Source organism: Danaus plexippus (genome assembly GCF_018135715.1).
Source record: "Danaus plexippus chromosome 18 unlocalized genomic scaffold, MEX_DaPlex mxdp_20, whole genome shotgun sequence".
NCBI lineage: Eukaryota > Metazoa > Arthropoda > Insecta > Lepidoptera > Nymphalidae > Danaus > Danaus plexippus.
In genome coordinates, this window is record NW_026869853.1 from 2,863,298 (window position 1) to 2,891,053 (window position 27,756).

General features: G+C 29.8%; 1 protein-coding gene across 3 annotated transcripts in view; it reads left to right on the forward strand.

The window, feature by feature from the left end:
- The window catches only part of LOC116772818 (uncharacterized), a 137,983-nt gene that overhangs the window by 62,025 nt on the left and 48,202 nt on the right, over positions 1-27,756 (forward strand). For all 3 annotated transcript variants that reach the window (XM_032665086.2, XM_061528482.1, XM_061528483.1), the window contains 2 exons: positions 19,494-19,683; positions 26,304-26,408. In XM_032665086.2, the coding sequence (XP_032520977.1) occupies positions 19,494-19,683; positions 26,304-26,408 (295 nt within the window). The remainder of the gene's footprint in view (positions 1-19,493; positions 19,684-26,303; positions 26,409-27,756) is intronic.

Sequence of the window (27,756 nt, forward strand, 5' to 3'; positions counted from 1 at the left end):
TCTTATTTAATTAGTCAGGTACAAAAGTCATACACAAGTCAATATATATCTTAGGTTACTTCATTAAAATTCAATGCTGCTCTGCCCTAAGCAATTTATTTATAATGTTTTGACACACAATCAGAACTTTTATTTCCTTAATTCCGAAATAACTTAATAAACGACGATTTGTTATTCTGTCCAATACTTTTTTAATGTCTTTCGCTTTTGATATCAATGTTTAATTACAGCGTCAATAATAGATAGATTTTCTCAAAATTAATAAAATATAACATTGATTTACTTTTGAAGGTAATGTTTTGTTACACAAACTTCTCTTTTCATTCGAATAATAGCTATTCAGTGTTATATAATTAAAACTGCACTTAAATGACGCTGTAACTAAAAGATTTTAAATATACTGAATTTAAAAAAATTATATTAAATAACATTGATGTCTCATTTCTAGAGTATAAGTTTCACATGCCCAGATTTTACTTCACTGATGATAACGACAATCAAGTTCAGAGTTAGTAAGTAATATTACATTCTCCTTCAGAGTCACTGACACGTTTTTCATAATTAAATCATTATTACATAACATCTTAAATCACAACAAGAAAAACATCTTAAAACATCAATAATGTTCGTCCAAATAAGATTGATCGTTAATGTATGCAACATTAAAGGAAAATGTTAGATGAATATTTCAGGTTATTTATTAAGAGCTATCAGTAAAGCTCTGAATATAAAAATATAAAAATGGCCATAACTTAATTATTCATAAGATTTTCCTGTAATCCCCTTGCAAGGAAGTTTCACCCGGCACTGTCATGGCCTTGAGTGACAAATTACAAGCAAGATCGAAGATATTTTTTTTTTTTATAAAATATCCCACTTTTATCTTACCTTACTTGAGTTGTACTTCTGAACGGTTCAACGCAATTGATGGATCGTTCGTCGGACTCAAGATAAATACGCTGTCGTCGGCAGTGTCTGGAGTGTGACGGTGAACATTTGAATAGAATTAGGGTGTGCTAATATTCTAAAGTAAACATAGCTAACATTATTATTACCATTAAATCGAGAGAAGTGGTTCAACGACGTCTTGCTTGTCTATAACGTTGAGAAGTGAACGCTTCATATATACGGATATTTACATTTAGAGTATCGTTTCCTTAAAAGCCCATTTATCTTAACGATATTTTGCTTTCAAACGACGTCCTCTAGAAACCTTAATCGGTCGTTCTCATTATTTATTTAACCTTTCATATGCACTACAATAATTGATCGAAAACGTAAACCATTAAAAACACAAAAACCAAAGCTCTGAAAGAAGAAAAACATTGTTGTGAATAAAAAAAAAACATTTCGCAAAAATAAAAAGGCTTTGTTGGGAAGGGATTTGGTGTGACATGTCTGGGAGGCATGGCTTATCGTCGTATTGGTGCAGGTTTTGTGTGACAAGCCTGTATCCGTGTACATGTATTCGTATATGAAAACAAATTTATATAGATATGTACATACGACCCTATAACAAAAGATAATAACGTTATAGAGCGTACCTTTGTCTCTTTATACCTGAATGGTGAAGTGGAAAAGTTGAATACCGTTTGCTTTGGTCGTTGAATTGATAATGTTCTTTGTGCGGTCGGATGTTTTATAAATTTTGATAATAATGACTTGATTAAAAGTCCCCTTCGAGAGGGTTCAGTTATTCTGAATGTAATCTATGTTAACAATATCTTAGATACAAAAATACATGTATGCTAAAGTATACATGTGATTATCGTGTGAAGTAAAAATGAAAAAATATAAGATGTGAATAAAAGTAGTGATTTTTAACATATCCTAAGAAAAACTTGACGGTAAATTCACTGCTTGAAAACTAGATTTTTATCATTACACAGGCTGCAGTTTAAAAAGAAAATTTCTATATTTATGAGTAGCTAGACATACTAGTTGGGTCCACTTTGAGCGCGACGCAGATGAAATCCTATAATTTTGATGTTAATAACTCGGGCAACATTTATTATATTGAAGACTTCACAAACGAAGGTTTTTAACAAAATTGTTAAAAATCCGTTTGTACGCCGTTAATACGGTTAAAATGTGACACTGTAAAAGCCAATAGGGCTAACAGCTACAGTCAACTCGAAAAAAAAAAGATTTAAAAAAAATAGTAAAAAAAAATAGTAAAAAAAATAAAAAGAGCAGTCATTTTTTGCATAATAATCGACAATCAAAAACTTTTAAATCATTATATCCTTAAACATGGTTCGTGTTATACAAAAAAATAACTTAATATATCACCACAGACAATTCATAGTTGCAAATGAATGACCACTTTGATGAGTTTATAATTCAGAATTCTCAAATTCTCTCTTTGGCTACCGTTTTCCGGATTTCAACGAGGTATGAATGTTGCAGTACTTATGCTACGTAATAATCTTATTAGTAAAGCGAGCTTGCACTTAATAAGGTACACATGTATGTATATGAGGATGTTAATTGAGACTAGGATCTTCATGTAGTTTGAAGTATTTACCTATCTAATTAAATTGTGATTATGTTACCAATATTGTAATTCTTTTTGTCACCTTAAAACCAAACAAATATTTTTTAAAGAATAAATTATAAGGAATATTTAGAACGTTGCCTTTGAGCCAATAAAGAATTAATTTACTTAATTTATTTTTAAACGAAAATTAAGACTGGAGGTATCGTGTATAATAAATATCTTACGAAAATTGATTGCATAGTTAAAGTTTCGAAGACAATGAATAACCAAATTTATTGGTATTAAAGGTTTTTAGAGGATATTCATATTTATTAGAAACAACAATTTTTATTTTAAAGATAATCTATTTGAAATGTATGTAAATATGTTCTTTTGTTTGGACATATGTTTGAGATTTTAGCCTCACAGACTAAATAGCCAGAGAGAAGTCTTAAAGAAACATAAAATGCAAAAAGGAAAAATGTTTTTATTTTTAAAGCCAATGAATGTTCAAAAATAGTATTAGAGAGCAAATCGAGATATAACCTCGAAATATAAGTACATTTCAAAAACACACAGTTCACAGTTTTTTTCTATAGAGGTTCCAATTCAAGGATAAAGGCGGATCTTTTACGTCCTGTCACTAACATCCTGTAAGCGTGTTTCAGACGAACACGCGTTTAATATCCGCTTAGGATCAACCCGGTTATAATGCTGCCCACAATATTATTCTACTTCTTAATATGTATACAATAAAGTTTATTTTACAATAACTCTGTTTGTATAGATTCTCTAAACTAATCTCCGCCGGATTTTCTTTATCGCTCTCAATACGAGTACTGCCAATTTCCTATACAACGTTAAATTATTTTTTATTAACATAATAATATACAAAGTGATCTTTGAGCTACCCTATTTTTAACCCAGAATATTAAGGTTTACTTTTATTGACAGTAAGGAAAAATTAAAGTTGCAGACGAAACTTGTTTTCGTATCCAGAAACGTACTTATAAGCATTTTCCGGTTAATCTTACACAAGCATTTTTGTCACGTTAATTAAATAAGGGATCGTCTATTTTGAGTAATTAATAATTTCGTTTTTATTTATTGATTTTAAAAACTTACCGATGTTGGTTTGTTTGTATGACGCCATTTTGTCAATCAGTTTTAGACATTGTATGACTATAGTAAAACTGTGGCAACAACTGGTTGTTTTTAACTATATTTTTGGTTGTCTTTCAAAGTTAAAACACAAAATTTCATTCTATTATATATAGTAAGTGACAAATTTATGAAATAAATTCCAAGAGTATTATTATTATTTTTGTCTACATAAAATTAAACTTAATGTGATGCTGTAAATAATCATAGACGATTTGATTTTTCCGCAATAGACATAATTTGAGCCCATATAAAAGTTAATAATGTCTGCTTAAAAGTGAGTTAACAATAGGATAATAGGAGTTCCGCTATAGTCCGCCGCGTATGCTCATACGAAATACAAGTACATCATATACCGCAGAACTACCTGAAATTTTAGGATAATTTATACCTTTTATGTCATTCTGATGCAAGTGTCATGTGTTATGTGTATTCAAATAGATTTAGTACTTTTTTGGTGCACGCGTAACAAACGTATATCCATACATACATATAAACGTTGCGTTTTACTGACATGTCACTTATGAAGAGGTATTTTTTTTATATATGACATATATTTTACTCGTACAGTTGTGTAAGTCGTTCTAATGCAGACATATTTTTTGCATTAAGTATGATAAAGCATACGATACTAAACTCGTAAAGAAAGGGTGCAATACAACCCTCAAGTATTCCCGATGGGCAAACTTTAACGTTTTTCATGTCAAAACTGGGGTATTTTCAAGAATCCCTCCTCATCCCGGTTTTGAATTTCACTGAGTTGAGTGTCTTATTATTTATATTGTAATTCAAATATTCACAACATCAGAATAGCTATCTATTACTAGCTTACATTTAATCTGCAATGTACATACATATTTAAGTTATTTTTTAGGGTGAAATCTCCTTTTAAGGTGCACTCTCATCGATTGATCTGAAATAATTCCAATATGGCGGCATAAACAATGGCGGACTCGTTATTATTTTTAATTGACTTACTGAGAATGTTAAAAAATGGCCAGCGACAGCTGAAACATTTTAAAAAAAGTTTTTATTTGAAGATTAAAACGAAATTAACTTTAACACCGTACCACTTTTACATATATAACGTTATTATAATAATATAATTATATGATATAAACGATTGTCGCGAAAAGCAAGTAATTAAATAACTTTGATTGAACTTATATGTACTTATTAAATTATCAAACCAACTAAACACGAACAACAGAACTTTTAAATCTGTGAGTAAATTATATGAATTTGGTGAAGCGATTTTTTATATTTTCTATTCTTCGAGATCCCATTTTGCACTACTGTTAGAACACTTAAATTAATACGCATTAATTGAGATACATTACGTTCATAATAATATCCTTAAAGTAAACGTAATCGTTTAAACCTGGCGGAAGGTGTATTAATAACACTTAAAGCGGTCAGGCACGAATTTATCAAAAACAACATCTTTTTCTTCCTAATTCCGACCCCAATAGTAACTCGGCTTAAACGCGGCTTATGGTGTTTAATGAAGCAATCTAGAATAATGAATGCGGTCACTCTAACAGCACGCTGACTTTAACTTCGTTTGAACTATTAAAAATTATATTTTTTTCCACTAATGCTTTTTTAAACTGAAGTCGTTATCCCAACTTCTCTTAATTAGCATTTCCTTGAGCTTAGCTTTAATCCAAGGATTTTGTATCAACCAAATGAAAAATATATATAACTTTTATATGACGTATCGATTTTATCCTTTGTTCTCAACTTAAATGAATTTTGTTGAAACTAACGTTATAACAAAAGTTTCTTTGTCTAAAAGAAACATTAATGACGTAAATTGTTTTAAATGTAATCAAAAATAAAAAAAAATAACATTACTTGTATATTATCTGTGATATTTTTATTCGTAGAAATTGCAAGTTGCGTTACATCTGGTTCAACTGCGATGTAATGCATCAAATATGGATATTTAATCCCATTGTAAACAGCCATCAACAACGCTTAAATTGACGGAGGTTCGTACATTATAATAAAGCTAGAAATCGATTTAAATACGATGTAAGTATGAACCTTTAAAAGTAAGTTCCAATATTTTTTATGAATATTAAGTGTAAAACTAATATTTATTTCATAAATTTACAAATCTAAATCCATAACTTTGTTTCCATATTTGAAAATTTTCCTTTGTTCACCTAAATTAAGTTACCGACTTTATTAAGGATTCATTTTTATATAAATGATAAAATATAGAATGTTAAATTCATAAACACGAGCATATTTGAAGTTCTAACCTCGGGAATATCGCGTTATAGTGGCTTCGCCAATTGAGCTGTTATGTCCTCACTCGAGGCGGTGTATTCATTCTAAGATTAGAGACGCCATCTATTAGGTTTTTTGCGGAAATACAAATCAATATTTTATATATATTATATCTTTACAGTATATTAGAAGTATGTGAGGATGGTACCACCGACATCAAATTGCTGTAATTTTGTTTTTAGCATGTAAACAATGCAGTAAATTAAAAAAATAAAATTAAATAGGCATCGTTGCCCCAATATGACAAAGAATCAATGAACGGTATGGAATAATTATGAATAAATATATACATATAATGCGTAAGTCGTAACTCATCGACCCGAGCCAAGGCAGGACAGGCTAATTCATAAAGCATCTCAAATGCGGTGCACCTGAGTCGCAGGTTCAAATCCAGCTCGCGTCGATAAATTTTCATTCTAAAATTACAAATTTAAAATTGAATTAGCTAAACATTGCTATAATGTTTAAAACATAATCCACGAACTAATACGAATGACAAATTCCGATCCAAATGAAAAAATATATTTTAACGTTTTATTTCCCGTCAATATAATTTTGAACAATCAATTGCTTATCGTTGAACACGGTTTAAATTTCAAAGTAAGGATAAAATCGATAGGGTTGCCACCAATAACAAATGTTACCATAACCGCGGGAGAGTAGAGGTTTTAAAATAACAAAATAAATCTATTGTGCTCCAACGTCCATAATGGCGTCTATAAATTGTTTTAATTCCACAATACTCTTAAGGTGATGGATCTGAAGACGACCGCTGTGTGATAAATTACGGCTTTCAAAATATAGGTCGCTGGCAAAGACGCTTTATCATAATGAAAGTTGTGTTTAAAATGCATTTTATATTTTGCATATCTAAATTAAATGTTTTTATAGCATTTTGATCATTATGAGTGTAAAGTTATTTTTCATTTTGTTATCTAAAGTAGCAAAAATCAAATATATATTTATAAATATGATATATAGTAACACTACTACAGCGTTCATGCGAAACGGCACACTTAACTCTACTACTCTCTTTAGTAGAATGTTGGGAAGCCGTAAAAAGTGTGTGCAGGAAGTTGAAAAAATATATAAGTAAACAAAAACAATACAAAGAGAAATGTTAAAAGTGGAATGTTTGAAAAAATGTTCTAAACCTGTACACTAAAACTATTAAACATTTTCCATAAAATTAAATTTTTCTTGACGCTATTTCCCCACAAATAAAATCGTGAACTCTTTACTGTGACAAATTAAAGGCGAAGTCGGTATAAACAACAATGTTTAGAATTATTTCAATTCATTAGTATGGTTAATATGTCAAATTGTACATGAAAATTTTCTCGACGGTATTATTTGTTTACTTAATATCAATTTCCAACATTCCAAAAAGTATTAATAACTTTTTAAATGTACACATATTTATAAAATCATAAGTCCTTGCGACACTGCGACAATTTTTAACATATTAAATGTAGAATAGTACTTTGTAGTAATATTATCTCGATTGGGTCATAGCTCACCATAACGAGGCCTTACTGCCCTCCCTTGGCTCATAAATTTCGGCTCACTATTCTTTCCCCAATAGGATTTCCAAAATTTATTCCGCCGCTGCTGATAGCCGCATTTATTTCACTTGCGACTTAAACATAGTGATATTGCATTTTCACAATTCTCCAAAACTATCTCGGTATTTCTGAGACAAACAAGTTCACCCCCGACCAGCTAGTTTAGTTTAGACCTACATTGTCTATCTCTTGTTTAACTTTGACATCTACATTTATATTGATTTCTTTATAGCGTCAAATAACATTGAAGATAAATTTTATCAATTCCTCAATAACGCTAGCGAGGGAAATAAATGAATAAAATGATAAAAATATGTTTTGATTCTATAGATTTTTCTTTTTTTGCATGAGACGTTTATATGTAACATATTTATTAATTTAAAATTGTTTAAACCATTTTCTATGGGATAGCTATTTCCTTTACTAAATCAAAATAATTTAGACCGGCGTCAATGCTATGTAAAATAATGTTACGCCGGCAGCTAAATCAATCAAGCTCATGCATTCTAATGAAGATAAAAAACGCGAAACGAGCGGGAAACTAAATTACTCTACAATTTTCAACAAAAAAGACGCTTGCATAGCGCGAATATTTAATACATTGTGATGCAAAGTGCAATAGATGACTTATACTGTGGTGATATAATTTATTTACAATGAATATAGTATTATATACATATATATATATATATATATATATATATATATATATATGTATATATAATATATTTATGTAATACTAATAAAATAACACAACAAAATTTATTTCGTGTCAATTAAAAATATTCTCACGAAGTAAACAGACAAGTTATTTAACGCTAATTAGTGTAGATGAAATTTATTTGCTGAACTTGTAAATAAAGACCGTGACATTTTTATTTACTGACGTCGAGGTCCTAATTAAGACGGGGGTCCGTTTGAAATCACCCAAAATACATTAAAGACCTTCATTAAAACGCCTTGAGTTGTCCTATTTAGTAAAAAAACATCGTCTTCACAAACAGTGTTAGTATCAGAAAATGTATCGCAAAGTTGAACAAATAAAATCATTTTTTTTGTTTATATTTTTGTATACACAACTGTGAGAGGATTTACTTACATCCGTTTGAACTAAAAATGCTTTTAAGTTAAGCGCGCCATTTTAAATTCCGTCTGTTATGAATGGGAGAAACTTTTAGAACAGCTCAGATCTATTAGCCTAGAGAGGTAAACACAAATGGGTTTTTAAATAAGAAGAATTAAATAGGCTTCTAGCCAAAAATTATGGGTGATCAGAACGACGCATGAATAGGGGTAGTAATTAAATTAACTTTGACATGTTTATAAATATTTTATTTATTTTAAATTATCGCATATTCACCTCATTAATGTTTTTTTTTATTTAAATTACATTTCTCGCCCTTTCAATGGTAGCTGAAAAATATTTTCTCAGAGAAATAAGTCACCCTAGATACAAATGTCGCTTTATATTCCTTTAATTTTACTTAATATTATTAATTCATTAGTAAATATTTTAATTGCAAAATTAATTTTGCTTCCAGTATTGTAATTATGTATTTTTTATCTAGATTAGTTTCTATTAATATGAATTAAATTGTATTATTCTATGTGTAGTAGATAAATAGACCAGAGAATACTGCTACAATTCTAGAATAACAAATTCCGTGACTTCTCCTATAATCCAAAGTCTGCTTCAGGTTATCTACAAAATATTCTAAGTGACATTATAAATTTGTTTTCTCAAATATATTTATCCTTAAAGCTATATCAGACATAACTTTTTATTTGCATATATTAATACCGTGACTTTCATTATGTAACATGTGTTAATTTAGTATCGATTGACGCTATATAGATCAGGTATCACATAGTACCGGACGTATAGAAGACAGTACTAAACATAAATCGGCCATTATCACGGAAACCGTCGAGAGGACCGTTTGATTCAATTCCTCCTTCAAATTTACGACCCGCCGTATTAAGAGGTTCCATTAAGCACATTCATATATCTTTGACGCAAAATACAGGACTCGTGTTATATGCACGGCCAAATATTATAACGATCTCAATCTCGTAATATTCATGAATTTAAATTACATCCATTTGACCAATAAGATTTTGCAAAGAAACAAAACAAAAGCATAACACATATACAGCTTTAGAAACTTACATAACATTCAATAAAATGTTTTGTCTCAAAGATATAACAAAGATTTGGAACGGAGCCAAGCTATTGTTGTAAGCAAAAACATTTACTATCAAACATGTCAAAATAATTCTGCCGTCTGCAAAGGATCCCAAATATCACAGTAAACATGATCTCTCCTCTCGAAAACATTCACGACATTTGTGAAAGACGAAATGGCCTGATCATAATTAAAATAGCACAGATGAAGTTACTTACGAGACATCTAATTGTGGAAATAGCCTGTAAACAATATTTTAACACCTGATTCTGTCTACATTCATTTTATATCAACTGATTGGAAGTCATTACCTTGTAGCAAATATGGAGTGAAACATCAAATCTACAAAAATGCGAGCCGCAGACAATTCAGCCAGAATTCCGTTCGCATGGGCCATTTAACCCAATAAATTTAGACCATTACCCGTGTCCAAGCGGAGCCATAAAGCGTTTTAGAATGGGCGTGTCGCTTTGAAAACTCGTTACACTTTTTTGGTGAAGACAGCAATGAAATTAATTTTGTATAATTGAGCCATTACAAAACGGTTGGGCGGTCGGAGTAACGGCTCATTAACCCACTTACGACCCTACAAACTTAATCTATAAACACATGATGTTTATATTTTATATAACATTGCAAAAATAATTTACAACTAAATAACTCCTTTAGTTGTAATTAATGGGACGCTTTTACTATTTCAATACATATGAATACGTCAAAGTCATGCCAAAGGCGAGACGCATCGTAAATATTGGCATTGCCAGAATCACTTATATAAATATCAATCAGAAGATTGATAATATTAATTGTCGAAACATTTACATTCTGAATATCATATTCTGTTGTTGTCTAAACTTTTATAAATTAACACTTTCATATGTTTCTTTACAAAGTTTGCTTGTGCTTGATGTCTATAAATGGCTTATCAAGACATTACATATCAATATTTAAAACGTTAATAAAATAAATCTAATCACTACGGTCTCATAGTTATTGTGATTTATTCTCATAGTATCTCATCTCATGTATCATGTGACAGTATTAAATTATCTAAATTCAAAGAAATAATTCGTTAAGATTTTCAAACACTTGTACAATCAAAGAATTATATAATGTAATGGATTTGAAAAACGAAGTAATTTGAATTAGATTGAAAATTATTATTCATTCCTCATTTTACACAATCATTGTGTTCTAGGTAAGGTCAAAGTAAAAATGGAATATTTTTTATGAATATAGAAAACATATAGACGTATAACATTTTACCCACACGAATGTTTAGATTATTATACTAGGAAACTTTGATCGGAGGAAGACGCGTTGTCAATGGAACAATGAGGTCGTCACAAAACGTAGATCCTTAGTATTTTATGACAGCATTTCTCTACTATGTAACAATACTTTTTCTATATCTTTTAATATCTGCCTTCGTGACCCCACCCCGCACTGTCCACTATTCCACGCATTGCTTAAACTCCTTTGATTGTATAAAAAGCCTTTTTCATGTATACTATTTATGTTATCGTTTAATATATTAGGTAATAATCATAAATTAGTTTTATGAATTAATTTTAGTTGCAGTTGTATAAACTACTGGAAACTTCTGTATCTGTACTGATTTTGATACTAAAACTATTCCATTCGGAATACTAATGAATATTTGTTTAAAACTAAAATGAACTATCTTCTGCATCAACTGTGGGAAGAGTATTGGGTATTATTATTCAATTACTCAACTCATTTTGAATTAACTAATTCATATGTTTAGTTTATCTTTACAATTATTTATTTCAATATATATATATATATATATCACTTATTGTAATACAAAAAAATTCTACAAATTAATTTTACTAAAATTAATACGACATTAAAATACACAACATCATAATGTTTATACCGTGTCCTTAAATTAAATATTTATACTTTCAAGTACGATACTAACTAAATCTCTGTAACATGCGATGTACATTACTTAGAACTCGAGATAAGTACGTAACGCAATTCATAAAAACATCGCAAACCGACGCTCGCAATCTCAAAATCCTATTGACGTACATCACAGAGTGTAAACGAAAAAAAAAAATGGTTTCGCGTTTACAAAATCCAACGGGCGTATAAACTATGCATAGAACACAAAGATGCTGTTAGCACTTCGAATGAATAAATAACATCTCCAACTAATATTGGTAGGTTCTGGCTTACGATAATACAAAATCAATACAGTAAGCTCCAATTAATCGCTGGAAAGCCGCTGTTGGAAGCATTTACAAGCCTCTCACTGCCTTTGCTTTCAATCAACCGTTTTCTTTCATAAAGCTTGTTATTTATTCACGTGAACGCTAGTTTAATTTTAAAACCTCTCAGTGTTATTGTTAAGTTACATTCACTTTATAAAAGTTAACATATACTGCTGTTAAAATTTTATATTTAATATAGTTACGTTGCAACTAACAGTTCTGTTAAAAAAATCTATTTTAAACAAAGACGGTTTTATAGTATTTTAAACACACTTTTTGAGCAACGTTTATTTAGAACCTTATATAATATTGAGTCGTTTGGCCCTGGAAAGGTTTGTTTAAAAATAAAAGATAATACTCCTCGTACAAAATTTCAAATGAAATAGAATAATCAAATCCATCTCTGTTCCTTAAGTCATGTTCTTTTCATTAGCCTCCATAAAGCCTTTTAAAAATATTAAAAGCAGACAATGAATTAAAAACGCCACTGGGACTGAACAATGGTATTAATTAGTTTATTTATTACGTGTTCGTATCTTTATCAATGTAATTTAGTTTACCAATAAACAATATGAATATAATTTAACTAGAATAGATTTTTTTAATACATACTACTTTTATTGACTAAAATTATAGTTTAGTGGCTTTAACTTTGATGATATCTGTATATTACACGAATGTATATGATTATAATAAACCTACCACAAGTAAGTGGTAACTTTAAATTTTCAAGTACTTTTCGTTTTATATTTATGGCAGTACCTGATTTATAATATATTTGGTATTTCCTCCTGTCTAGTATTACACCGTACAATTTTCTGGTCATATTTCATGAGTTAAACGACAGTTGTTTATATGCACTGATGTATTCATTTATTTCCTACGTATAAAGTTCAGTATTAAATTATAAAATATATACTGAACTTCAAAATAAATTACGTAACGTATCGCCAATAAAATGTACAATAAGATCATATTTTATATAATATTAAAACACGAGAATCAACACAATAGTGTATTTCGGACAGATTGAGCAGTCCTTGGTCAAGAGCTGGCGAAACGTAAAACAACTTAAATACAACATTACCGCGTCATTACGTTATTAAATTTGTGTATTTAAATGCAAAACAAAAGCTTCGAACTAAATTAAAATCTATATAATGAATAACATGTTTTATATAAAAAAAAAAAATTTTAAGCTCGACTGGACATACGTACATTATTTAACCGTTATGATTTATGTAACATACATTCGCCCTCAAAGGATCGAAATAAACAAGCAATTAGCAATATTTTGTGAAATCAAAAACTGTTTTCCCAATTTGTTCACCGGATTGGAAATGAGCGAACATTTATTAACGGAAAACATATTTGTAAATTAATCTCTCGCTAACATATTGATTACGTATATAATAAAACAGAGAATGTCTGGCAGCACTCCTATTTGTACGAGGAAGCTTATTTTATCATTTTGTCATAAACAAATTTCAAAATTTACTTTTAAGCAATTTCCTTCTAAACAAGGACTATCCTTTGTCAATAGGAATTGATTTTTTAATTCGTAGTGAAGACATTTTCTTGACAAAAAAAAAAATATATCTTGTAAAAGTACATCTTATTACTGAATAGATTTAGGCTTTAGTTAGTAAGTTAGTGTTTAAGTGATTTACTTTGTTTTTTGGTATTATAAACTATATTCATTGTTGCTTTGCAGTTGTTATATTTAAAAGGACTTTTTACGCATTTAAAAATAATATTGAAAATATCAGATCTAAAAATTTTAAAATTTTCCACGAAAAGGTTTTTGACACCACTACCAACACAGACATAGGATATTATTTTAAAGTAGACACGCAAATAGAAATGGAAAAACATTTCAGCAAATAATAGAATATTCTCACAAAATAAAACAGCACTCATGCCCACAGATAATACAAAATCGATAGCGTAAGCCTCAATTAACTTTAGACGAGAAGTTTGCTTTACCCTGCTTTTTTGGAATATAATTCTCTGTTTTGACTGTCTTTCAAATCGTTAATATTTCACTGTATACTGTTCTTTGTTTGTGGTTTAGCTCCCGATTTCTTCCAGTTTGTAGAGAAAATCTACGTTCATGTAAAATAATATTTCAATCGTTTCTTAGTTTTTTGTTAAACAAACTGACACCGCCTTTCCATTTTCAAATATTACCATAGAATAATGCTTGATATAGGCGGCAATCAAATGAATAGCTATTAAATTGTTATTGTAAAATTTGCTGAGGAAGACATCCTTAAGCGATGCAAAGAAGTTTTCCGAGTTAAAAGTTCGAACATTTGTGTTTTAAATGGCGTTACTAATATAAGACTTGGATACTGAGCATCCTTTATCAATGCAAACTTTATTTTAAATGATCACAATAAATTCTACTACTGTAAAATTAGCTGAAGGTTTTAATATCAACCAAATTTAAAGAGTCATGAATTATAGCCGTCACAAAATTCACTACCGGTAGCTTTTGTTCTTGACATTCGCTGCAAGCCATTCTGTACTTGAAATTTTGTTTGAAGATGTCCAAGATATGAAAACAATATTATCCGTAGAACGTATTAAGACGTGACTGAACTAAAAGTTATTTTAACAATAGCTTCTTCTTGACCTTGCCTTAATATTGTTTAAATATATTTTTATTTTAAACATAGAAAACTTATCAATATGACGTATATATGAAATAGAACATTACAACATATTAATATAAAAATATTATTCAAATACGATTTGTTTGGCGAAAATAATAAGCCGCAATTAATGGACCAAATCAATAATTATTTACTCTGCACTAATTGGCAAACATTTTTCGTAACCGCAACATTATATGCTATACGTCATATAATAATAATACCATGAATTAAATTCAAATAATTCATAAATTGTATTGGATAAATTGTTGAGGTATTTACATTTATATTCAAGTTAAAAAGAAGGAAGCCGTCTTCTTTGGAGACTAAATATCTCTTTGAGGAATTGACTAGCTAACTAATTGACTAATATACTTCCTCGAACTGAATTTTGTTTTCTGCAGTTTTTAAAATTGTAGTATAAGGAGTATAAAAAAATATCCTTATATCATTAAAATTGTTTTCAAGGTTTCAAACAAATATTTTCTTAATAAACAATAATAATATTTTTACGGATATTTTTTTTAAGTTGCCATTAAAAAAGTTTTTCTAACAAAGTCAATAAAGAAGGAAAATGGCCGACAGGAGGCTAATTTTGTCTTAAGTGAAACCGACTTCCAAAATTACCCATTTTAAAAGCGAAACGTGGTCAAGATTAAGGCTTAACAGCTTTTTCCATTTTAGTAAATGTTAACGGTTTAATTTTTCAATACAACGACCCAAAAACTTCGGAATAACTTCACAAACACTTTATATTTTTATTCTATTCCTTACAAATCTAACCACATTAATCAAATCTTGGAAACGAACACTTTTAAATAACATTAGTCAATATTACTTCAACCTTATTGATTAAAGGAATTTCATTTAATATGAAGTTTTAAAAAACATTAAATTATTTGTACATGAGTGTATATTATTTGTACATGGTGAGCCTTTTCACTTGTACAATAGTTGATAATCAGTTCTATTCAACAGTATTGGCATGAAATAACAAGCATACACACACACACACACACATACACACACACACGCATAGGCCAAAAACACATATTTAAAATTCAAAAATTAAAAAAAAATATTAGAGTAATAAAATAAATTATTCGTGGTCAATCTCTGTCACGTCCAATATAATTCTAACAATTTCATATTCACATTTTACTGACCATAAAAAATAACCGATTTCTACGGCCATGCCGTTTTTTTGCTGTTTTATTCTTCTCGCCCCGCTGATTTTTCGTTGTCTGATAACTGAATAGGACATTTTGTAATGATGTCGTTTTTAACAATCCCATATTGTTATTTCTACGTTGTTTTTTATCGAAGCTTAAACATATAATAGCATTATGGTTTTAAACTATTATACCTCATAATAACTAGACTGTAATTCACACAGTATATAAATTATATCGAGACCATAATACCTTGTAATTAACTACACAACAGATATGTCAATAAAGTGCTAGAAATGAGGTCGGATTGCGGAAACCTCAGCAAAAACCACAGAATTGTAATAAGCGAGTATAACCTTTATGTATAAAGTGATAGAGGCCATACCTGTCGCAGGTGTGCTATTTGTTGGTTCGTGTATAGAATATATAATAGCTATGAATTGGTACAAAATATATTACATCGAGAACAAAGCTCAGGCTGAAACACGCACAAGATGTAGAAGAATGTTATAGTAGCTATTAGAGTACAGAGACGCGTTTTAAAAATTATTGTCGTTGAATGTTTGTTGGCTAACCAGTCTTATTATTAAATTTACATATTATAAAGAAAATACACGATTTTTTATGTACAAAAATGTAGAAAAAAAAAATTTAAAACATGAATGTTGATGTATGCAACATAAATATTTTTTTTTTTTGTAAAACTGCAATATAATTATCTGCACTAAAAATTAAATTTGTTTTATATTTTATGTCGTCCATGATTTTGTTTTCACCGTTTTAGTATAGAAAATAATACAAAATAAATATACTGTTATTAACACTGTTGTTTTTTAGGCAACCAGATTTTAGAAGCAAAATTACCGGTAAAAGAAAAAATATATTTAACTATTACGTTTTTAATAATAACGTGTTTTAACATCAACAAAAGTTTTATGTTTAGTTTCATTCAATTAAACTCATATATTTCATAGTAATTTTTATTTGCTATATACAACAATTGTTATTTAAAACAACAGTTCGGAGCTAAAATATCCCCTTCCATGTTCGTAGCCCAGGGTTAGACAAACGGGGGTATTAACTGGCTCCAATTTAAAGGGGTAATTGTAGGGTTATCGTGTATCCACACGTATCTAGATACGTTTCAGTTACGTAATATAACTATTACTTTAGAATTTGAATACGCAAACTATAATTTGTTTTAGAAATGGTCTACAATGTTAATCTCTCAGAAAGTTTTACTTAATCCAAAATAGTGTACAGAACCGTAAGATTTTTGTAAATATTAGGGAAAAATAGATTTTAATAACGTATTCATAAATGTATAAAGTAACAATCGAATATTTCATATTGCTGAGGTAGTTGTTTCTCATTTCATTATGTTATTATTGATTATCATTATCTTTTTATTTAAATGTCATCTGTATTTATTTCGATAATTTTATCTAACATCACGCGTTTTGTTGTGACATGTGAAGATCATAAAATAAATAAAAATCCTTGCATTGAAATATCACCGGTAGTAGGATTAGAACTTGTGACTTTTAGTACAACCATTAAAAATACTAGCAAACGAACATATCAATCGGAGGTTGTAGATATTTGACCTGTTCCAAAACTTTATTTTATTGAAATAAATGCCTATATTTCAAAAATATAATCTTTTTACATACATTAATCTATAGTACAGTGCATTTTCAGGAATTTATCCGTACATAGTTATTTCAACAAATTAAATAAGCTATGAGTTTTTGTCATAAATGTAATAATGGACACACATTGATTAACACTGTATTTATTTAATTATTTTTTAGCCTTTATTACATTTATTTTCAATATTAAATCACAGGTAACGCTATAACTTCGATATATATTTGTAATTATTAATAGCATCATAAGTAATGGTGTCGTAATATAATGCCATTAGCACCAGCACTAATGACTAAGCGGCTCCCATTACAGAGCTTTGTACATCTAATGAAATTGTTTACCTGTGTATACATTGCATACATGACATTAAACAAAGGATTTATATATATGTATCTCGACTGACACAGATTTAACTTATTAACAAGCTTAGGAGTTCAGCTTTCGTTGGATAAATGAGATCATCTTAATTTTAACATTCAACCGTTCGTACCCTCAAAAAATATTCCAATGAATAATAGTTTAATTGACCAGCCGCAAAAAAAATATTGTAACTTAAATAGGCAGAAAAAAATTAATAGTATTTCGTTCGTCATGAACCTTACATGTACTTTCTGTCACCTTCAAATTTAAATTCCCACAATTGTATTCCAATACAGACTCGAGCATTAATGACCAGGTAATCAATGTTCGGCAATAATTAATTAAGAACAATGTTTCGTCTGTTTCGCAGTACTAGAAAAAAACTACCAAATAAACAATAATTTCAAGTAAAAAATTTTTTATAAAGATGTTTTTAAATACAAGAAAGGTTTGAGGCTTACTCCCTATGACCGCTGATAAGAAGCTTCGTCGAAACGTCCAAACGTCGAAGCTTTGTTGAAACGTCGGAAGTATTCAGTTAAAATAATCAAAATCGCGTCGTAAATCCGAAAATATTCGTTTCATTTCAATGAATACTCGCGAAAGTATTATATCTCATTATTAGAATTGTCAATTTTCAACCTAATTCAGATGGAAAATCAATACCAAAACTACATAAAACTGCTAGCATGATTAGAAAATGTCCTTAGTAATGGATAACACGGTACTAAATTACATCAACATTATATAAATAAGTACGGAAAGCCATCAATAACGTCAGATGCACTAAGCCAGGGGACGTGAGGTCAGAACAATGCTTTCCAATTATGCCAACGCTACACACAAAATTGCAATACAGCGTGCGTCCATCACACGCCATCTAGCGTCGATTGTGCGAAGAATAGCATTAAATGTGATCAAAGTGATCTATCAATAATTATAGTACAACACAACACTAGTTGGATTATTACTAAGCAAAGCGTTTTAGGTAAAAATTCGCATTTATTTCTGTCGTAATTGCATTACCTGTTCATAATTTGTTGTAAGATCATAATGTAGTCTCAGCCGATTCCTTATCTTTGCACAAAAAGATCTTTAACAGGTTTGAATCGAAAAAAAAACTTACTCCAAAAAAATGACAAAAAAAAACTCTTCTATTATAACTATGATTTGTTTTAAATATACTTCAAAATAAACAAATAAAAGTAGATATTCTTAAGTGACAACAAGAGTTAGAATATGAAGAGATAGTATGCTATCATACTTTATGAACTTAAAATCATTAATATAATTAATAGGTACTTTGAAGTAAGTCGAAATTTAACGGCCATCTCTGTGACCGAAAAATTAGGAAAGTAGGCCAATTACACATCCAACTCGTACCCATCACGTTTTATTGATGATGTTTTTGTGCCGGATTCATAAAAGTTGTTTGAATTTTGCTTATGATGTAATAAAAGATTTATACTTCTAATAACATTGATTTTTTAAAATCTTTATTATGGAGTTTCTATATTATATTACATAAATATAATTACACAACTATATTTCAGTTGCTTAATAGATAAATGTTTTTTTTATATATGATTTCTTTTATAAATCATTATCTACTATTAACTGTGACTGTGACTCCTTTGATAAATGAAAGGCTTTACTTAAACAATTTTCCTTACTACGTAATAAAAAAAATGGAATTTAATTATTTTTTTGTTTCAAAAACACCAGGTCGCGACAACGCGACTGCCACTGCCGACATACTCACCGCGCGCCGTACTGATGTATAGCGCGGCGGTGGGCGGAGAAGGTGTCGCGCTGCAGCTCCGAGAGGCGACACCTTCAGAAATAGATGAACGGCTCTCCATAGCCTGTCACGAGCCTGAGTTACTGGCTGACCTGCTTCACGCTGCTGACATAGGTAAGAAAACAAATTGTAAAAGCTTGAAAATATTATGCTGGACTCCACAAATGAAGTGTGACTTTATTCAATGGACGCTGTCATGAGTCAAAACATTGAAATGGTCACACAATCAACTGTGAATTCTCCGATATATATAAACATCGTCTTTCCTTTCTGCACACAGAAGTGTTTTAAATATAACATATAATAAAGACATTTCATTAAATAATAAATCATTAATTTGAGTACATACTAAAACGTAACCAATCATACAGAAACCTTTACAAAGCAAAGTAGAACACATCACAGGGGAAAAGTGCTGTCAGCGAAATTGGCATTCAGTCAGAGCCAACGTCAACTTGTTTTATTTGACTACGGCTGAAGAATGAGAAGTATTCTTGCTGGAAGCGTGTCGGTTGTTTTGAAATTCAAATATGAAATTTTGCATTCGAAACTGGCTCAGAACGTTTGCCGGACAGCATTACCATTTACGGCCATTTGGGACGTACCATCATTTTTATTGTTAACTGCCTTTCCGTGTTCCATTGCGACCTTGTAAAGTGGATCTAGTTCAATTTTTATCAGTTAAATAGAAAGAATAGAGTTATAAATCATAATGAATAAAATCGTTAATAGTAATATTCTTTGTTCTCTCAAATAAACTTGTAGTTTTTTTTTTAGTATCATCTCGATATTCCCAATAAAATTCACGTCCAATTCAATTAATATATTTGTATGATTCCGAAAAATATATTCAAAAACAAACGTGCTATTTAAATACACTTTCATAATGAAGTAAGCCTGCGTTCCCAATATTATATAAAACGGGAATATAATAATAGACTAGTGTGGAAATCGGTAATGATTCGCGCGGGAATATTGTTCAACAGAATGGGGATGTACACTGGCCATGTTTTAATATGGAAACGGAATTTCGCGGAATTACTTCAATATTATCGGAAATATTCTGCACATTTTTCAATATTGAAACAGGTTTTTATATTGAGTTCTATGTTAACACATGCCATTCGAAAACCTTTGTCGTGTTTATATTTGAGATACGTATTCAAAATATATCCAGGATATTTACAATGATTTTATTATAAAGTTTGAATGTGTGTGTGCGAGTGTGGGTGGATAAGTGTGTCTGTGTGCGTGTAAAGCTGATATTCTATGAAATCGATTTGATTAAATTCTATATACTCACACACTCATTCACAGGATCAAAATTTTACTATAAAATCCATTATTTTACGTTATTAAGAGTAAAAACACAAGTGAAACTACTCGCCTATAAAAACAAACTCAAATTTGGAAATCATTAAACACCCTCTGAGTAACTTATCCGAAACACTCTAATTACAAATGCAAATCCTTGTTTAAATTTCCAAGAACTAATGTTACATTATTGTTTAATTGATTATTCAAATACATAATTAAATATTTTACCTGTCATACATATTTCACGCCGTTAATGGTTCTAATTTACGGAATAAATCTGGAACATTCGGTTGAAAATAACTATTATGGCCTATAAAATTAATTGCATCATACATATTAGCATGAAAAGTGCTTACGATAGTGACCAAAATTAAAAACTACCACTATAAACTATAACGTATATTAAAAACTATATATTTTCCTTTAACTCTTTTCCTATATAAAATATATGTACAAAATTCTTTACAGAATTAATTCGATTAATAAATATAGCCCTTTAAATTGAAGCAGGATAATCGTCATTAGAATTAACAAATATACTCTGTTAATTAGGTAAGCTATGCTGTTGATTAAACAATACCTTTATCAAAATCACAACCATCATTATTCTCAAAATGCCAGAGGCATCAGCTTGTCAAAAATTCCCGCCGACTCTCGCTTCGCTTAAAAATGCTAACTCATGCAAACGAGCTCCCAAGGCCTCTGATTGAATTAGATTCCTCAAGCAAACGATGAAATATTTCTTCCTATTATTGGACACAAATTGAAAAGATCCAACGGCTGTGCATTTCAATTGCGAAGTTGTTATTGGATTAAAAAATGAGAAACGCTAGTGGGAAAATTATTAAAGTTTCCAAAGCAATCTCCATGACAAGGGAGCTGATTTACTGACGCTTAGGTTTTAAAAATCAATATATCTTGAATATTATTATATATACTGTAAAGTATTGTGCTCACAAAATGATTTGTGAACAATGAATTGGTCAAACTTTTAAATAGTAATAATACTAATAATGAAAAAGAAGCGCTCAGTAGATGTTCTAATTCTAAAATGAATAACTAAATAAACCAGCTTCATAATAGTGAATAGTAAAATCATGAACTTTTTTCATCTTAATCTCTACGTCATTTTTGTTCCACACAAAACAAGCGGACCCAAATACAAGGAAAGCCAATCCCAGGGAGATTTAATTCACGCGCATCAAACACAATCATGTTTCTCTTTATTTATGTTATATAATTCGGTTCCACGTTTTACAATTTAAACTTTATTCAAAGAAAAATAGATTTTTTTTAACGCCATTAAATTTATTTATTTTTTGATATAAGATTAATTATATCGTATTCAAAGCTTGATCACCAAACCATAAAGTACCAAATCATATAACACTTTGTAAACAACACTATGTTGTTACATTTCGATTTCCTTACTTTTATTGTCTAGTTTGTGTTTTTTTAACATTTAATAAAGAAGTTGCAAAAAATAAATACGTATTTCATGAAAGCAATATATTCAACCGAACATAAACATCTAACAGATTTAAGACCACAGAGCAACGGAATAAAGTAGAAAAAAACTATAAGTAGTAAAATGGAACAAAAGAAGAATAAAATAAAAACAAGAATGAATAAGAAGTTGCATATTTTATTCAGTGGGCGGCAGAAGAGGCTCTCGCCGAGATGAATTGTCACTCTACAAATTGTTTTGTAGATACGATGTTTGAATCTGACAATAATAGCGGACTTGGAGCATTTCTTAAGAAAATATTTCTTCCTTGAGAGTCACTACTTTTATTGCAAAATGTTTTTAATTTAACACGTTCGAAAAATACTTTATGAAGAGGAAAATTACTGTAAAGCGAAATTTACTTTGAATCTACTACGTTGACGTTGCTATTATTGAGTCCGAGTATCCAAAGCAAGTTATTTTAGGTGGTTTGAGGATATTAAATATGCAACATTAATTTCATAAAATTTTTCTTTAATTAATTCCCGTATACAGAAATCTAAATGAAAGAGTTACATCAGCTTTTGACTCTGTAACCCAATATCTCGAAAAGTCCGAAATAATCGTTTAAATGACTAATATTCGTATTTTTTAAACGGACCCACAATATAACCTATAAGATTAGCGTATGCGAACATCATAATTGGACCCACATAAATTCGGAGAGTTGCTTCTATTAAATTTTACGACAAACACGAACCCTCATATAACTTTGTTATTACGGGTACAATATATTGCAACCAGATGCCAGAAACTTCGTATTTCGGTTAAAGATTATCTAATATAATCAAACTAGTTAAACGAGTAAAACATTAATTTTTTTTCACAAATTAAAACATCATTGGTAACATCCAGGCCTTGGTCTTGCATTAATACACCTGGTCTTGGTCTTGGTCTTGGTATTGCACTTCCAGTCTTAATCCTGGTCTTGTTCTTGCAGCAAGAGTCTTGCAAGTCCTCAAAGTGTTCCATAAATGTTCATATATATATATATATTTATGATGTATACTTGGTTCATGCCATTTTACTCTTGTAATACAACACTTCATATTGGGAATCGACAAGAGCGTTTCATTCGAGTTCGTATTTCATACAGTTATCGACGTTCCGTTACCTTGCACATGCCAATCCCATGTCTATGCCCGGTCCTTCTTGACAAGTGACAGCTACATCTTACCAAAGGGAAATCCCCTCGTTCGACGGCGGCTTATGTCGACTGATAATTGGATATGAGAATACGTTTAATAGCCAGTTCAAAAAGGTTTCTATTGAATGGATTGAATAATGTCCTATCGTATGTTCTATGTTATTTTACTTCAATTTCTTTTTATTGTTCATTTTTCACCATAAAAATGGCATTAAAATGAAAATTTGCCTTTGATTTACAAAAATAAGACAAAAGATAATTTTTATGTCAAATATTTTACATCCCTGCAGCAACTTGGAAAACAAATTTCAAAATCTCCGAAACAAACTCTTTCCCCAGTGAATCTGAGTGTAACGGTGGAAAAATAAAAACAATTGCTGCTTTATAAAGCAGTGTGGACATTCGGGAGCGCTTTTGTTATTTGTTTTATTACCTGTGGTTTTAAGCTACCGAAAACTAAGGAGAACAATTCACTTTAAATAGCGGGCTAGTCACAGCCACTAGTGCGGGGACATTCGCTTTAAACAAAATGTAATTTACCAAACCGAATCTTTCGAATAAGTTATTGCATGTTATGTAAAAGAGTAAGCACGAATAACGAAATACATTTGAATTATTTTTAATGAGAGTAGGGAATATAGATCACGTTAATAACAATATTATCCGAGTCAACACCCAAGACGCGGTAAGGATGGTCAACATTAATTACAAAGCGGACACAACACCGGGGTCGGCTTATCAATTGGCGAAGGTTTATTCAATTAACACTAAATAAATAGACAGACAGTATCATCTCACTAAGTCCTTCGTGTCAAGTTGATATTACTTCATTTGCAACTTTATGAGTGAACATTTTGCAGATGCTGCGTCTCTTTATATACGTTTTATGGTAAACGCGTCATAAGGCATTCTTGTCGAGACAGCTGGGTGACTTTATTTCGTCTAGTCCGTTTATTGTTTTTGTTTTTCCACCCAATTTTATTCTGTTTTGTAGGTGACCTACAAATAATTGAGTTTATCTTAAATTTTGCTTATTTAACCATTAATAAGTTACCCTGGTATGTTCATTTCACTTAATGTCAAGATAACAATTTAAAAGTGCCTAAAATTTATTGTTTTTACTCTGACACGATGTTATATAATTATAAAATTTTAAAATTCACTTTATATTTTTTATTAATACAGCATTTATTTACTACATTTATTTATTTGTAGCATGATTTATTTTAATATATTTGCTTGTATTTATTCAAGTAGAATTATATTCAGACTCTTTTCAATTGCTCTCAAAATGGATCGAAAAGCAGGTTGCCTGCATATTTTCCCAATGCATTTATTCGATAGAGCCCTCTACGTAATATACTTGTCATTCTTAATGTTCTAGCTTTTACTAGCTGCGTCTTGTGACTCGTAAACTCATGATGTTATGGTTAAATCATAGGATATACTTACAAATTTTATCATGAACTTTGTTGAAGTACGACTATCAAGTTAATGAAACGTATATATTACAAATCTATTTGTTTCTTGTCAATTTAAAACCAACAAATCTTCTTATCAATCTGTAATACTAATAAATTCATGCAGCTTCGCTTGAATATGTTAAGTGTTTCGATGTGTTTCAGGTTATATATAGGAAGTAACGATTATTTCATTTAAGATGGATACTTGGTTAATTCTATACTAAGCAGGAAAAATTTCTATTATAAGCAATTTCCAACTCTACTTCGATTAAATAATATCAATCATAGGTACATAAAAACGATAAAAGTAATTAAATTTTAATTACATCTTTATAAAGAACATAAGTCTGTTTTTTTTTTCATATAAAAATCCAAGAATTACAGCTAATTTGTATAATTTGATATGAAATCATTATTTCATTAAATTGTTTTGTATAGATGATATTAATAAACAAGTTAAACAACATTAATATACGTATCAAATATCGCTCACATTATAAGACAATATTATCAAAAATCATACAGGCGAGGCTATTCCAGCCTTACATAATTATAAAATGCCCGGCGGGGCTAAGAAAATTAATGAATACTATAAATAATTTATAGGAATTTTGAGCAGATCAAGTTTTGAGAGCCTTTTGGAATTTCACTGAGAATTCTGGCATGACAAGAGCATTAAATGCTATATATTTTTTGAAGAATCTTAAGATCTTGTTTTTTTAATTATAGAAATAATTATTCAAAACGTAATATTTGCTGTAATATTTAATAAGGAATAGAATATTTATTTTGTTTAGTCCAAAACTCTCTTACAATTATAAATTATTAATCCAGTTTATGTTAATTTGAATATTTGTTAATTATTGTATACGCTAAATTAATTGTCACAATTACCCATATAATATTAATATTATTAATAAACCAATGAACTAAATACAAACAAAAATCACGTTTCGAGCGACGGTCAAAAATGTTGGCAGTGAGCTATTACGCAATTAATGTACCAACTTCTGAAAGTTACCACATTCGTTCCTAGAATCAGCTCACTTTATTTCTTCACTTACGGGTTATTCATCTTACCTGCTTTACAAATGTTCACTTCCAACCCTAACCCAAGCACCGACCCTGATTCTTAAGTTTTTGATAAAACACTACCTTCAATTAAAATAACACTAAGGAAGAAAGAAAAAAATAACACTACCTTCAATTCTAACATAACCTCTAACCTATGTGTAAAAAATATATTAAACTTTTAATAACAAAATATATAATAATAGATTTTTTTGGGCAATTTGTTCAGACGGTGAGCATGCAGGTCTCACGGAACTTCTTGGTGCATCGTCTCCAGATCTGGCTTTTTCTTCTGACGCATCAGATAGCCTGCCACTACCAGAACACGATAATGGTAAAGTAGGATGAATTTAACGTTTAAAAAAGGCGCTACTATGACTGACGCCTGTCAAGTATAACATAACCTTTAAGAAATATAATTTAAAACTAATAAGTTTTCTCTTTTACTACACACTAGAATGATTGTGTGATTAACATGGATATTATAACTAACATAAATTACAATAGAATACATAGTATTAATTTATATACATAATATAAAATGGCGGGACGAAGGCTTTTTAGAGAATTCTATTATAATCTGTGGCAATTGACAATCTATCGCTGAGCCAATTTGGCCATTTTGGCGGTGGATGATCTATTGCTAAGCGCAGTCAATTTTAAACGGCATGAATATTCATTATTATTTAATACGTACATGCAATTTACAATCTATAGATATAATTTAACAACAGATAAATTTAATTTGATTTTATTGTAATATGTTCAAATGAATTATTAGCTTGATAAAGTAAGTTATAATAGCAAAGTAAACGCTGTATCAGAAATAAAATAATTTCTTTGATATACTATACTAAAGTCTGGATTATTTTATTCACAATATTCAAGGATCTGTAAATATTTGTATCGATATAGGACTTGCCACCGCTGTGAAAATGTTCTAGCGATATGAATGAAAAACAAGTGTCCAAATAGAATAGATATATTAATAAATTGAAAATACTTAATTAATATTATATATGAAATAAAATGTCACTTTCATACGGTTCTATAAATGTGACATTTTATTTCATATACATATGTACGAAGCCTCGAGCATGAAGGTTTTATATATTTATATAATTAAAACACTTGGCCAATTCTAAAATTAAAAAAAAAATTGATTACGGAGCTTTTTTGTCGCGAGTTAAAACATTAACACTAACTTTCTTAACCTAAGAGTTAAATGCATGATCTTTTTACTCACATACATAAATGTATAAAGTTAACAAGATTCACCTCAAGTTGTTTACATTACAACTGTTCAATTGGGTAAAAAAAAAAGAAAAAACAAAACGTAAGAGGGTCTTTGTTATATTATGTGACAAATGATATGACGGTTGAGTTGGAGCGACGTTTTACGAGGGTAGATTTTTGATCCTACCTGCGCTTGACTAAATTTTAGTGGCCAGTATTATAATCGGTAATGCCACTATGACAAAATATTTTTTACAATTTTATGTACAAAAAACTATAGAGAAAAAAGATAACTGAAAAAAACACGATGATTCTCTAGAAAAAAAAAACCATCTGTCAAAAAAAAAAACAAAATCGATATGAGAACTCTTTTTCGAATATCTCACTACATTAACGGTTCGGTTTATTGTGTTGTTGCCATTGTTGAAGTTACACCAGACTACCTT